We start from the raw sequence: 15,350 nt of genomic DNA on the forward strand, positions 1-15,350 counted from the left end.
CTGGGACTGCATTCCCACATGGTAGCAATCAGCTGAGCTTAGTAATAGCTGCCACCTTTGGAAAGAATATGTACTCTCTAAGTCAGCAGAGTCCCCGCCACTCCCTATTGCTTACGTTCTTTGTTTTACCTTATGAGCCTTGCTTCAGTAGGCATTAGAGTTTGTGATGCTCCTGTTTTTCTGTAGTTTCTGGGAATTAATAGGTATATATACTTTCAAAAACATTTCATGGTTTTCCTCAGATGACAGTAAATGTAAAAACTCATTACATATACATGTACATATGTAATGTGTTATGATTAATCTAGAAATAAATACATACAATTTTAAACTATTGTGCTTAATTAAAAGTGAAAGCTTGACATTAATTTGCATGGCATTTCATTCAGAAAATAAAAATGTAAGTCAATTTCAATGCCTGAATACAATTTCATTCATATAAAATAAAAAATATTTACTTTCAATATCCCAAATCTAAAACTCAAAACTCAATCCACTTAAAGTTTTTCAGTTAAAAATCATTCATTAATGAAATCTAGTGGGTTTTAGTCTCTTCAGCAATAAAGTCACAGTCTAACAAAAAAGTTTGGCACTTAAGGAGGCACATCCACTACTTCAGGTCATTGGGTATTATTTAGTGTGCATGATACTTAAGAGTAATATTTAATATAGAATATATCCCAGATATTAGAAACACAGCCATAGTGATTTCATTTTCTATGTTGAAACCCTGGATAAATCATTTAGAGTGGTCCCAAACTCCCCCACAGCCCAGAAAGAAGGGGTAAAGTCAACAAAGGGTGGTTTAACCTTAGAAGGTTGTATGGAAGAGAAGAGAAAGCACTAATGCAGGCAATATCAAAACCTACTTTAGTATCATTGGTTGCTCTTCTTCTCTTTTGCTTCTCTGAGTAACCGTACAGTTTTCCCCACACAATCTAAAAGGTATAAGGCCTGAAGCAATATGGTATCTCTGATTGTAATTTAAGTGAAATTGTTATAGATATTTTAGGAAGCTTTAAATTTAAATCTTCTTAGGTTTCCAAATGTTTAAAGAATATATTTTCACAAGAACAAAAATTTCAAATATTTTAGAACTACTAGCATGCATTCAAAATATACTTATGCCTAATGCTTAGAACAACCCCAAAAGATTAGAACTGTGGGTTTTTCCCCCAAATTATTGCTGTAGCACACTTAATAGCCTGTGCTGTCCTGCAAAAGTGAATGTACCTTCCTAAGCATTTCAGAGTCATGGGGCAGGGCAGGTGAATTACTTTCCCATTATTTTACATAGGTGTCAATGTTTTTATGTCAGTGACCCTCACTCAACCCCCATTAACTTTGCACCCTTTCTCTAACTTCTGCTTTAATTCCCAGGGAAGGAGTTGCTCTTTGTGGCTGGAAGTCATCTCTCCACTGCATGGCTCTGAGATCTACTACCATTAATAGATATAAATGGTCACAAACTGGCAATAGTGAAATCATGTGGACCCCAATTAACTAGAACCCTCAAATGGGTAGACCGGTTCTAATTAGCTATTAGGATTTCTTATTTTATTATTACTTAATGATTTAGCAAGATTCAAATTTGCTGCTGAAATTTTTAAATGCCTCTACTTTCCTACCTTAGTAAATATAGTACAGGTAACAAAATTATTGAAGTTGGGCTGAATCTGTACAGGCTCCAGGACATTCCCAGGAAGTTGATTTTTAAAAAATAAATACATAAATACCTGTTAACAGCTTGTTTTCTTGTCATTTGCCTCTTCCTTCTAAAAGGAGAGTGTAGCAAAAAATAAATAAATAAAACTGGTTAATTGAGAGTTCTTGTTAGTTAGATTCCAATTAATCAAGGCTTTATTATATTTCACACAAAAATCTTCTTAAATTCTGCAGAAATTTTAGATAGGTTACACACAATGAAACAGCTGCAGGGAAGAGCACAAAGAAAGTAGGAAAGCCTGAATTACTATTAGATAGTATTTTAAATATATGGATAATGTTATTACATTTCTGGTCTAATCCCCATTGAGTAAAGAATAATGTGAAATGTGATGTGGTTTAAGGCTTTTCTATATATGAAGGCAAGGAAATAAAGTTAGATTTCTGTTGAAGAAAATGGCCTCGGGTCGTAACAATTCCAAAAAGGCTTCAGCAATATTGTGTCTTTTCCCTTTCTCTCAAGAGCCTTCTTCCCATCCCATTGGGTATTCTTATACTTTTTAGAAAAAAATCCCCTTCCAGTTTTTTCACGTTTTTTATTTGACCAACAGGATGATGAAAGTAAGCCAATATGATTGTTATGCCTTAATTTCCTAAACATAGAGCCATTAATCACTCAGTGCACTCTATATTTATTTCTGTGGAGATGCTGAACTATCTTATATCTCCCCCCAAAGGGTTATACATGCACACGTGCACGTGCACACACACACACAAGTACAAACATACAGCCATACACACAGCCATACAAAATAAGTTAAGCACATACAAAAGAAATCAGTTTTAAAAACATAATTAGCTTTGTTAACAAAACAACCATTCTTTCCAGCAATATATTTCCCAGCATTCCCAAGCCCTTTAATGAAGAAGAACAATGAAATCTAAAATGCCATGCTAAAAAACACTATAAGGATTGTAACTTGGCTTTTTTGTGCCTTAGTACAGTTATTAGTACAGAAACAGGAACCTCCTTATAATGCCCAGTACAAGTATATATGGCTGGTTCATTGCCCCTTTATAATCTTTTCTTCTAATAGTCTTTTTGTTAAAAGTCTCCTTTCAGGTTTTTTGTTTGTTCGATTGTTTGTTTTTGAAAGGCAACTGCTTCCCTGCTTAAAGGTCTGTAGAAAGATTACTAAATAAACCACAAATACAAACATGTATTTAGGGCTGTTGGGGAGAGAAGGTGGGAGTGAGAGAAAGCGAGTCTTTATTTCACCTACTTTTGTGTTCTGTCACTTAACTGACAGAACTATTTGATTTTGCTTTATAGTTTACTCGCCCACTCTGACTTGAAATAACACTTTCTTAAAGTAGAATATAATCATATACACCAAGTCAATGTTTGTCCATGCTTTCTTAATCCAGTGGGCTATATATCACCAGACTTTTTTCCCTTTACCATAGATCCCTCTCTCTTTTTACTTTTAAAACTTTCTAAACACAACAGAACTTTTTTAGCTGTCACTATATATATATATATATACACACACACACACACACAATATATACTTTCAATATCCCAAATCTAAAACTCAAAAATCAATCCATTTAAAGTTTAATTATACTAAATTCAAACAAATAAAATCCAGTTAAATCTTCTATGATCTAAACTTCATAGATTATTTAACTTTAGGACTTTAAAATTACCAAATATTGAAACATTCTTGCTAGTATTACCCAATAAATATATGTGTCCATGAGTTAACTGTTCTTTTATTAAGGATTTAAAACTTTCTTAGGAGTTTGCCTTGACTTTTGAAAATTTTCCATTTGTTTTGTCAAATGTAATAATGTATTTTATAATACTGTTTATAACTCTATAATTCTACCATGGGAGTACATGTTAAACACACATAGTTTATTTTTGACGATCAAAGTAAAATGTGACTTCTACACTTCTGAATTTGTTCCTTCTGTGATGTCAACTAATTTATTTTAGATTTCTTTACATTTTGCCAAATAATCAAGTTTGGAGAATTTTACTGAACAAGCAGATGCTACAAATGTTGTCAGCTCAGTATAGAACAGTTCTCATCTGAGTGTCCTGGAGTTGGCATAGAATGTTTCATACCCCCTTGAATTCCTCTTTGTGTCCTGAAGTTACATTTTGCTGCCTCTCCCCACTTCTAAGTCTGGATATGAAATTAAAGTGATGTACAAAGGGCCTGAAATTATTTTTTTGGCTGAAATATACATATAACCACATTCTTACAAAGTCATTGACAAAAAGGGTTATACATATTCAAGAACAGTGGGTCAGATACTGTACTCAAAATACCATGACAACCAATAGATCTATCACCAACAGAGGTCCTACAACAAATTGTGGTAAGTAGTTAGGGTCTCTACTCAGCTCACCAGCTCCAATTATCATCATTGCTGCACTGCATTAAGACATCGGTTATCCTTATTAGAGGCAGACTCTCCACTAACATACAAGGTATGCTTGGAAGGTGATTCTGCTCTGGCTGAGTAACTCAGCCAGAGCAGGCTACATTTTGAATTTGTGAAGATAATGTTTACTCTGTACCATGGATAAATAGAGTAAGTCTAGCAGAAGAATCAGAGATATGGAATTTTTACATTTGAAACCAAAACTTAGAACATAAAATCTCATTTAACATTAGAGAAACAACATACAGGCCACATAAAAAGATGAAACAAAATATCACAGAGTAAGGAGTCCAGTTAAAAACTCACAAACTCATTGGATTTAAGTTTGTGTTTTTTTAATTTAAATTTATCTTTATTGTTGAAAGTAATACAGATGTCCTCCCTTTTACCCCATTGACCCCCACCACCCTAGGCCTTCACCATCTGTGTCCATGGGTTATGCATATATGTATATAAGTTCTTTGGTTGATCTCTTCCCACCTGCCCCCCTTCCCTCTGAGAACCCTCAGTTTCTTTGTCAGTTTATTTTGTTCATTAGATTTCACATTTAAGTGAGATCATGTGATGTTTGTCTTTCTGACTGGCTTATTTCACTTAGCATAATATTCTCCAGATCCATCCATACTGTCCCAACAGGTAAGAGATCTTTCTTTTTTACAGCTGCATAGTATTCCATGGTGTAAATGTCCCACAGCTTTTTTATCCACTTATCTACTAATGGGCACTTGGGCTATTTCCAGATCTTGGTTATTGTAAATAGAGCTGCTATGAACATAGGGGTGCACATATTTTTTCTGGTTGGTGTTTCAGGCTTCTTAGGATATATTCCCAGAAGTAGAATTGCTGGATCAAATGGTAGTTCCATTTTTAATTTTTTGAGGAAACTCTAGACTGTTTTCCATAGTGGTTGTACCAGCCTTCATTCCCACCAACAGTGTATGAGGGTTCGTTTTTCTCCACATCCTTGTCACTGTTTGTTGTTTGTTGGTTTACTGATGATAGCCATTCTGACTGGTGTGAGGTAGAACATCACTGTAAATATTTTAGTCCTTTTGAAGATAAATTAAAAATTCACTATCAAATATCACATAGTAAGTCTTACCTCTGGAATGAAGGTAACTAAATAAAGTGCTACTTTCATTAATTCTTCATTCAGGGGAAATTACTTAAAACAGAACATTTAAAAAATATAGTAAGCATAAAATAGTACATTAGTTTCAGGTGTACAACACAGTGATCCAACATTTTTTTTAATATGTTTTACTGATTTCAGAGAAAGGAAAGGAGAGGGAGAGATAGAAACATCAATGATGAGAGAGAATCAACTGGCTGCCTCCTACACGCCCCCTATAGAGGATTGAGTCAGAAACCCAGGCATATGTCCTGACCAAGAATTGAACTATGACCTCCAGGTTCATTGGTTGATGCTCAACCACTGAGCCACACCCACCAGGTATAATCCAACATTTAAATACCTTGTGATGTGATCTTTTAACACAGAGGCTACAAACTGACAAATCAGGCCTGCCAAATATAGTTTGATCTGCCTAGAACTTTGAAAATCTGAAAATTTTACATAAAATCTGAATTTCTAAAATCAAGAATATCTGAAAACACGGGTCCCACATACTTACTGGCTCAGCACAACTAAATGAAGTAGAGAAGCAATGTTTACCCATAGACAGAATATGCATTCTTCTGTTTCCTACAGGTGCCATAATTTACTCTGATCTTACACCTGACCCTCTAAGTGAATTTATGTTACCTCCTTGGTTCCAGTAGAAATTTGAGTTTTATGGCCTTTATTTTAAAGCTTGTGGGTATAATTTACTTAAACATTAGTCAATTTGCCCAAAGAAAATGTGAGCTAAAAGTGCGAGATTGTTTATCTACCTGAAAATTCATATGCACTTTCTTTAATGAGGAAAGACAAGCCTTTGACCTTAGAAGTAGACACCATTTTACTATGTTTTTCATGTACAGAAAAACATCTAAAGCAAATTGTGTTAGATGAAAATAGATTCAATAAAAAATAAACTCTGATTACATTCAGGGAAATATTGTCATTCAATCAGTGTAGTAATGATAAATTTAAGACACCAAAAGATGGATAAAATGTTTCCTATGCTTTGGTATAGGTAAAAATTGTGAAATGATTGTACACCTTAAATATATACAATTTTTATTTGTCAATTATACCTCAATAAAGGTGGAAATTTTTTTCTATGCTTTGAAATTGGAGTCAACTTTTAAGCTGGTATATACTGCCATATTTCAGGGGCTTCTAAATTAGGCTTTAGCTGTTCTTACACAGATTCTTCTTTTTAATCATGTAATTTGTTTCTCTGGTCCAATACAATAAACAAAGTGTTGATTTAGGAACAAATTTAATAAATATATAATACATAAGTCAAGCAATGCTCGGCCTTCCCCCAACTTTACTTGTAGAGGATAAATGGCCAGTAAACAGTGTTAGTAAAACTTGTTTAGGTTCTCTTCGGAGGCTTTATTAAATCATGCTGTTGCATTTCCACTGTTGGAGCTTTTAGGGAACTTTCCCTACTCTTTGCTAATAACTTTATTCATTATATAAGCAAACTCTTGCTCTATAGCATCTGTTAGTAATCCTTGAAATTCTTTGATAAGCCCTGTATGTCAAAAGGAACTGAAAATATATTTCATTATAAAACTGTAAAAAGTATTTTAGGTCTCTTTAAATTTTCAGGGGGCTTCCAAACAAACTATTGATCACTTAAGGTTTCAAAAGCATGATCTTCTGATTCAAGGCCCAAACAATTAAAACTATCATTTTCTTCCTTTTGGATATTTATTTTTCCTAGAATTACTTGGGAATAACAAAAACTTTGGTTATATTAAATATCTGCTTCTTCTGAAAGACTTTGGTGCATAAGCTTGATTCTTTAAAAAATCAGGGATATTTAAAGTCAGATTCCAGAGAGAAATGTAAAGGAAAATTAAATATGGTGTGGGGTGATAGTGAAGATAAATGAGCCTATGGCAATTTTTACACTTATTTGTAAAAGAGGAGTTTCGGTATATATGTGTATATTTAATATAGGCTGCCAATATAACTTAAAGGATGCAAGACTTTATACCAATTATATCTGACAGATGATCCTTTATACAAACAGCACTTGGTCAGTCCAGTCTGAGGAGCCTCAGCAGGTTCAATGCTATTTCTCATATGTCCTACAATAACAAAGAATCTCAGAGATAAGATTATGGTTCACAGCATCAAATGTATTTTTCAAGGCAATAATCATAAAAAATTAGAATAACTTGTTCTTCTCACAATACAACAATAATTATTTCAGTATGTCCAATACAAATATAGATTTCATCAAGAATGAGTCCCATTAAATACCTTTAGTCATACTATCAATGTATCCCAAATATTTTTTCAATAACATTCTTCCACATATTCAAGCTCGGTAAATATCAGACACATAAATAAACTCTGATAACCTTCCTGAAATCATTTATATTCTTTAAAGCTTTGAACATTAAAATTTCACAAAACCTTCATAAAAGTTAAATCATTTAATGCTGTGGGCATCTTTGGCCACAATATTTCTGTTGGGAATGTTTCTTCTTAACAGTTTTTCTATCCATGTTCTTAGGTTTTCACAAAGACACCATGAGTTACCCTTTGAATCTTATCCTTTGATCTGTATGGGGGCAAGGGGTCTAACCAGACTTTTATAAAGGATTTTTTAAAGCACTATTACACTCGTAATATCTCAAGTCTTCCCACTGATGATCATGTCTTGGTGATGTATGTTCAGAATGGCTCACAGAAACCACTAAGAAAATGTACCAGATCAAATGAAACATTTATGGCAGATATACATTAAACCCCTTGAGACAATAGGTACAATTGCTGCTTTATCAGCTTTTAGTTAGCTTTGAGTTTGATAGTTTGATATCACACTCAAGTGATAAATTGGCCTACTTCCTAAATAGTGTGCTGCTTGTGTAGAGAACTTAGTGGCAGCCTCCAATTCTGAATGGTTGATTAAAACAGTGTTTCCTTCATAACATTTATAACAACGTATGAATATTTTATCTGTTTACTTGTTTTAGAACTATTTCCTCTCTGAAAATGCAATCTCCATGAAAGAACAGGTTTAGGTTTCTTGTTCAGTGTTTCACTCCAAAACCTAACAGAGATGGCACAGAGTAGATGCTCAATGAATATTTATCAAATGAAATAACCATGGGCTGTGTGAAGGTACATTTTACTCATTCATATGCATCACTATTGAGTCTTCAAGTTCATTTTCATATAACATATTTTAAGAATCTGTTTCCGCTATGCAACACTGATTTGCATCATTGATGATGGTGCTTAATTTATGTAAGGACAGCCCTGGTGTTTTAGAATCTGCTTAAACTTTCACTGAGTAGCTAGTTGCTTAGAAACATCATAAGCCCAAATTTAGTAAATGGCATCAAATAAACTGAATTTCTGATGGTTAAAAAAATGTACATTTGCTATAAAATTATTCATGGAGAGAAAAAATATTCTAAAATTTATTTTAATTATACCTTTCCTTTTCTAACATTGGGTTTATTTGTTTACTGAAGCTTAAATTGGATGACTAACACAGATCTGTAAGCAGAATTCAGCTAAGCTGTTCATAATAAGTTCATTTGCCAATTGATTGTTCTGGTAATCCTATCTAGTTTAGTCTAGCTGCAAATGAAGACAATTAAGCAGAGTCAGGGCAAAGTAATCCTGAGCTGGACACACTCTCAGTGTATTACTAAGGGACAGGAGTGGGAATGAAGGGAATTATTTAATTGAAAGTCTGTTAAATCCCTATGTACATCCCTTGACGTAATCCCTGACAGGTACCATTCTATTATCTTAAAATAAAATTAAATTAAAAAGCACATTCTTCCCTAAGATACCAGAGGCAGATATTTAAAATTACAAATGATTTACATGTCCAAAATTTCATGTTAAATAATAACACCTTACTGTTATAGTTTTTCAATAAAGAGAGTATTTTTCTTTGTTAACAAAGTACAAGTATTTTGTGTGCAAAAGTGGGTTTGAAACACTACCACTTTTATCCATGTAGAAACTGGGACTGAAGCACACTTAATCTGCTTCAGTGTTCTTCTAATTCTTGTTGTTTATAATATTTATCTATCTAAATATGACTGAAATACCCTTTTTTCTTTATGCCTTCTTTCCTTGATCATCTTGTCACTTTTATGACATGTAAAAAACCAAGTTCTTTAAGAGTTAAAGGAAGCACTTCAAACATGTTATAACTGATATTTAACAGTTTGTATACTTATCCCACAGAGACCATGTTTTTCTCCTCACTCTATCACAGCAGTTTATTAATTCAATATTTATTCTACAAATACTTACTGATCTTCAACTATGTAGAAAAAGCTCTTTGTTATTAGCTATGGAGAATACAAAGATCTTCAAGCATGGCCCCTGATATCAGAATATTACTATCTAAAAAGAGAAATAAATTATGGTTGCACATTGTTACATTGAAAGGTCATGAGTGATAGACTTCACACAATTTCCTGGCATAGAGTCGGCACTCAAAAATATCTGATAAATGAAAGTTGAATGCATGGGTAATATAAACTAACTGTTATAAGAATTTAGATTAAAGTGTCACTTTTACCTAAAGTGGTCAGTGAAATCATTATGAAAGAAATGAAATTTGTTTTGAGTCTTGAAGTTTTTGAAGATAGGTTTTGAAGAACAAAAACAGAAAGGGGACAACAAGGAGGAAGTAAAGACTCACAGGATGGGCAGAATGAATTGCTACAACACAGATTGGAGGTGAGACCATGTAGGAAATTACTACAATATCCTCAGCATAATATGACAAAGTTGATAGAGATGACAATAAAAAGTAAGGAATATGTACAACAGAAAGTATAAAGCTAACATTAATACAAATTAAAGCTTAAATTAACACGGAAACAAAGTATAGAATGGAGCAAAGGAGAACTCTGATCTTATGACTTTGTCCATGGAAAGTTATTTTCCAAGTTCCATGAAACCAAGTTATAAATGAATTTTCAAACAATAAGCTATTCAGAAAAAAAACCTGAACAAGGCATAAGAGGACTTGGGTATTAGTTCCAAACTACACAACTAACAAGCTGTGTGACAATGAGCAAATGACTTCCCCTGTCTAGATCCCAGTATACTCATTTGTAAAACTAGGATTGGATAAACTGACCTCTCTAACTCATCATAACACAAATATCTTATGGTTCTCTGGTTCCTAAATTGCCAACTACCTGGAAAAAAATACCGGTAGATTAAGTTGAAATTCCTTTGAGCAAGTAGTGGTTATTGCAGCTTAGTTGCCAGTCTCCGAGGCATACTCTTTTTCCGTTGGTTTATAAATAGTTATTGCAATGTCTGTCAGTGGTATTCAGCTGAGGGGCATATCCTTCCTAAGCTGCAGGAAAGAACTAACTGAAAATCCTTCAGACATTTTACTTTACAGAGGAAAGAGTAATGCATTATTCTCATTTAATGCTACAAGAAAGAAAGATTTGGAAAGTTAAAGAGTGCAGATGTTTGTTCCAGCAAATTTTACTTCCATTGAAATGTATATATCTTTTTTACAATAGTCTGTGCTGTGGTAAAAACAAAGTTGACATTATCTGTCTATATGTATATTGAAGTGAGTTTATTTTCAATTAAATCTTCTTCAACCTTGCTCTTTAAAGGTTATAGAAATTCAGGATTCTATCTTGTCTTCACAGTTCATACCTTGTAGTCCTAGGGTCAATCTAATTCCCCTTTTCAAATGCTACATTTGTTTTTAATATGGTAACTGGAACTAAACATAATACTCGAAGTGGGTTTATAAGAATGTTGTAATCTCATCATATATCCTGTATATTTTTAGGTCTTTCTTATAAACATGTATGCAGGTAAAAAATAAGCTGTCATTGGACAAGAAAGCCACTGTTACTTTCATTTCTCTTTCATGCAGTTAGTTTTTGGACTTCTTGATTGGAAAATTCCTATAAATAGAGAGAATGAATTACATAGTTTGCCTAACAGTTGCACAGAGAAAAACATGCCACTCCTACTGACTGATGTATAACATCCCATTTCATCCTCCATAGATAAAAGTGAAAGGACATGAGTGTCTATTGATTTTATCATTTAACATGCAAACATGGTAATACTGGTGTCATAAAATGTGTTTAGAACTGTTTTTGCCCCTTTAATTTCTTTGGAAGTGTTTGAGGAAGATTGGTATTAAAATTCACCAGTAAAGAGTTCTGGTCTTGGACTTTTATTTTTGGGAAGTTTTTTATTACTAATTCAATCTCTTTACTAGTAATCAGTCTATTCAGAATTTTATTTCTTCATGATTCAGTCTTGGAAGATTGTATATTTCTAGGAATTAAACAACTAAATGCAAGAAGCATAACTAATGGGTATCTCTTTGTAGTGTCTAGAAAAAGACCAGGTTTGTAAAAGCACCTAATTACAAAGTGGCTATAATGAACATTTAAAAGGGCTGTGAAAATTTATGGCCCTTACCTCTACTGTGAATAAGCCACTGTATTACTTTCTAATAGTAAAATGAGGTCAAATAATATGCAAATCTTAACATTAACCTTGCTTGCTTTATTTTCTTTGCATTTTTTTTAAACACATAAACTGAATGATGGCTCCTTCCTTTTTGCTTACACAGAACCTTGCGCATACCCTTTGTTTCACCACTCATTCACATACTCATCTCCATCACTAAGCTATATAGGTTTTTGAAAACAACAAAACCTAACTTCTAAACACCCCCTTGATAACAAAATCAGCTCCAAAATTATAAAGCATTATTAAAGCTTTTAGAAGACACACGTTTGATAAAAAGTATTTGAGTTAATGGTGTTGATTTCAAGTGCAAATGTCAAGATAAAGCTCACTTTTCCAGGTCTTATATCAAATCTCTGATGCAATAAAATACTTCTTTTAATGGAAATTTAAAATAAATTTTTTTATTATGTTTATTATTTCCTAGTTTTTGACAAGTACTATTAAAATCTTTATGTATAGAGTTTGAATTTTTGACATGCCTTGATTTTGATACTTGTTATCTTGTTGCAAGGCCATACATTCCGATTTAAGAACATTCCCACACTGGCCAGTGTGACTCAGTTGGTTGCACGTCATCCATGCACCTAAATGTTGCCTTTGGATTCCAGGTGAAGGCACATGTCTGGGTTGGGGCTCAGTTCCCAGTAGGGGGTTTGCAAGAGGCAGCTGATGTTTATCTCTTTCCCTCTCCCTTTTTCTCTCTCTAAAATCAATTTTTAAAAAAAAATTTTTTTTAATTTTTTTATTAAAAAGAACATTTCCTCCTCCAGCTGAAATTTCCTTCCCTACAGATTATTGTGATATTCCTTCTATAGTTCCTATAGTTAGTTTTTCAGTGCCTCAAAAGTATTCACTATCATCTCACTTTGTTTTTGTTTTTCAAGTTTTTGCTTTTGTCTCTTGATCCCAATCAAATAAAAGAATAATTTCCCCTTGGTGAAAATCAACATACTGACACAGTCTTCAATTTTAGGTGTCAACTTTAACATTTTAGCAAAACCAAATAGGCCCACCAACAACTCTCCAAATAAAATTTCCAATACATGGGTATTCAGATGGCTTATTCAAATACAAATATCTTAGCTAAGTTCACATTAAGAGTTATGATTAGCACTAAAAGAGTGCCTTTGAAGGCTATTAGCTATTTCATGACCTAATATTTTCTTTTGGCCATTCTGTTTCTTTAAGTGTCTAGTGTTTATTTGTTTTTTCCCCTTGTTTTCAGAAGCTGTTTGTATTATTCCTTTTGTATATTTACCCTTTTCACTTTATCAGTTACTAAAGGTTACACTCATAAATGTCTTATCAAAAATGCATAAGCATTTTCTTTATTGAAATATATCTATATGTATTATCCATTTGTTACAAAATACTCCCCTTTAAGTCTAAAACTTTACCAGGCATGCATTTTTTCCTAAAGGTTCTTCATCAATCCTGCCACAGGGTTTTAGATAAAACTCTTCCTATCACTTTGTCTCTTGAGTCAAACAAAACTTGAAAAGGATAAAAAATGAATAAAAGAAAAGAACTCCCCTCTCCTCTTATGTGAATATGAATCATCGCTAATGGAAATGATTCAATACTCTCCAGCTTGTGTAGATCCTTCTTACCCATCACATCATGCTTCTTCCATTGTCTCTATAGTCACCCCAGGTTTAGGATTCCTTATCATTACATTCTTTCTCTTCAAAGCTATAGAAAATGTTACTGTCTTCACATTGAAAATTAAGAGATTTCAGACTGCCTCCTCATCTCTCCAGGGCAACTAGGCTTTCTTTTATCCTTCATCCCATTGTAGCAATCTTCCTATATGAGATCTTTAGACTTCTACTCTGCTTGCTTGTAAAGCTTTTGGTCTTTAGTAATCACATCTTGAAGAATGTCTTTGTATCTGTGAATGTTTCCCCCTAAAAATCACATCAAGTGGCAATGAAAGACCACCCAGTTATTTCTGAAGGTGCATTCCTATTAGGAAACAATACATATTTGCCATTCTCACAAATACCATGCCCTTATTACTTCAGCCTAACCATTTACTTATTACACTCTTCAGAAGACAAAACTGAAAAAATCAATAGCAATGTCACACAAAATAGGGAGACGGGTCTTAAATTTTTTACACACAAATTATAGAGCATTTAGGCATGGAGGGAAACTCAAAGATATTTAAAGCCTTAACTCTCTTTTAAAAGCATCATTTTATTTAAATGCCTTCAATAGAGAAGAAACTAATATCCTATTTCAATAATCTTTGAGTGCTAAAATAAAAAAACAAAAATAATGTGTAACAAAAGAATAAATGTTTCTTAATTGTAGAAAATAAAATTTACTTGTAAAATTCAAAAGCCTACTAATCAAAGAACTTCTTTAGATGCATCAAATACGATTGTAGTTCAAACACTTCATCTACAAAACATAATATGTGTGTAGAATGCAAACCTACATATAAATGTATATGTGTCCCATCCAGATAAACAGATTATTAAATACCAAGTTACATGATTTTTCAGAACTATTTTTCAAGAGAAAAGATAATTTTAAAATTGACTATCATTGTTTAAATTTCAAATTTGGTGTCTGGTTAAAAGGAAAAATAGACTAGTGAAAGCAACAATGTATATTTACAATTAAATACAAGCAAGTTGTCTTCATAGAAAGCTTTAAAAATCAGTTAAACTCTGGTTTTGACAACTGCTTAAATGTTCAGATTAAGCTGTGGTTAGGAAAAGCACATTGCCACACCACATAGAAATTTACTTCACCAACTTGTAACATGACAACATCAAAGGATCCTTACATGATCAAAATAAATTTTTATTTTTTTCATCGAGCATTTTTTAAAATAAATCTTCATGGTTGAAAGTATAACAGGGTTCCCATTTCCCCCCCAATTGACTCCTTCCACCTCACTCCCACCCCCTACCCAGGCCTTCACCCAGTTATTGACTGTGTCCATGGGTTATACTTATATGCATATAACTTCTTTGGCTAATCTCTTCCCACCATTCGCTGCCCTTCCCTCTGAAATATGATCGTCTGTTGTATGACTCAATCTCTCTGGATCTACTTAGCACATCAGATTCTTTTGTTCATTAGCTTTTTAAAGAAGACCCTTCTGGTCTGGTGATGATGAACTCCTTTAGCTTTTCCTTGTCTGAGAAGCTCTTTATCTCACCTTCAGTTCTAAATGATAGCTTTGCTGGGTAGACCAATCTTGGATGTAGGTCCTTGTTTTTCATCACTTTGAATATTTCTTGCCACTCCCTTCTGACCTGCAAAGTTTCTGTTGAGAAATCATCTGACAGTCAAATGGGTGATCCCTTGTAGGTAACTACTGCTTTTCTCCCTGCTTTTAAGATTCTCTCTTTGTCTTTAACCTTTGGCATTTTAATTATGCTGTGGGCCTCCTTGGGTTCCTCTTGTTTGGGACTCTCTGTGCTTCCTGGACTTGTAAGTCTATTTCTTTCCCCAGGTAGGGGAAGTTTTCTGTAATTATTTTTTCAAATAGGTTTTCAATTTCTAGGTCTCTTTCTTCCCGTTCTGGCACCCCAATAATATGAATGTTGAGCAGCTTGAGATTGTCCCAGAGGCTCCTTATACT

General features: G+C 33.4%; 1 protein-coding gene across 1 annotated transcript in view; it reads right to left on the bottom strand.

The window, feature by feature from the left end:
- DACH2 (dachshund family transcription factor 2) overlaps window positions 1–15,350 on the bottom strand; it is a 679,609-nt gene that overhangs the window by 501,780 nt on the left and 162,479 nt on the right. Inside the window, exons 2-3 of the mRNA XM_081125625.1 lie at window positions 1,737–1,775; window positions 130–189 (exon numbers count right to left, since the gene is read on the bottom strand). Coding sequence (XP_080981751.1) covers window positions 130–189; window positions 1,737–1,775 — 99 coding nt within the window. The remainder of the gene's footprint in view (window positions 1–129; window positions 190–1,736; window positions 1,776–15,350) is intronic.

This window comes from Miniopterus schreibersii (genome assembly GCF_964146895.1).
Source record: "Miniopterus schreibersii genome assembly, chromosome: X".
Lineage (NCBI taxonomy): Eukaryota > Metazoa > Chordata > Mammalia > Chiroptera > Miniopteridae > Miniopterus > Miniopterus schreibersii.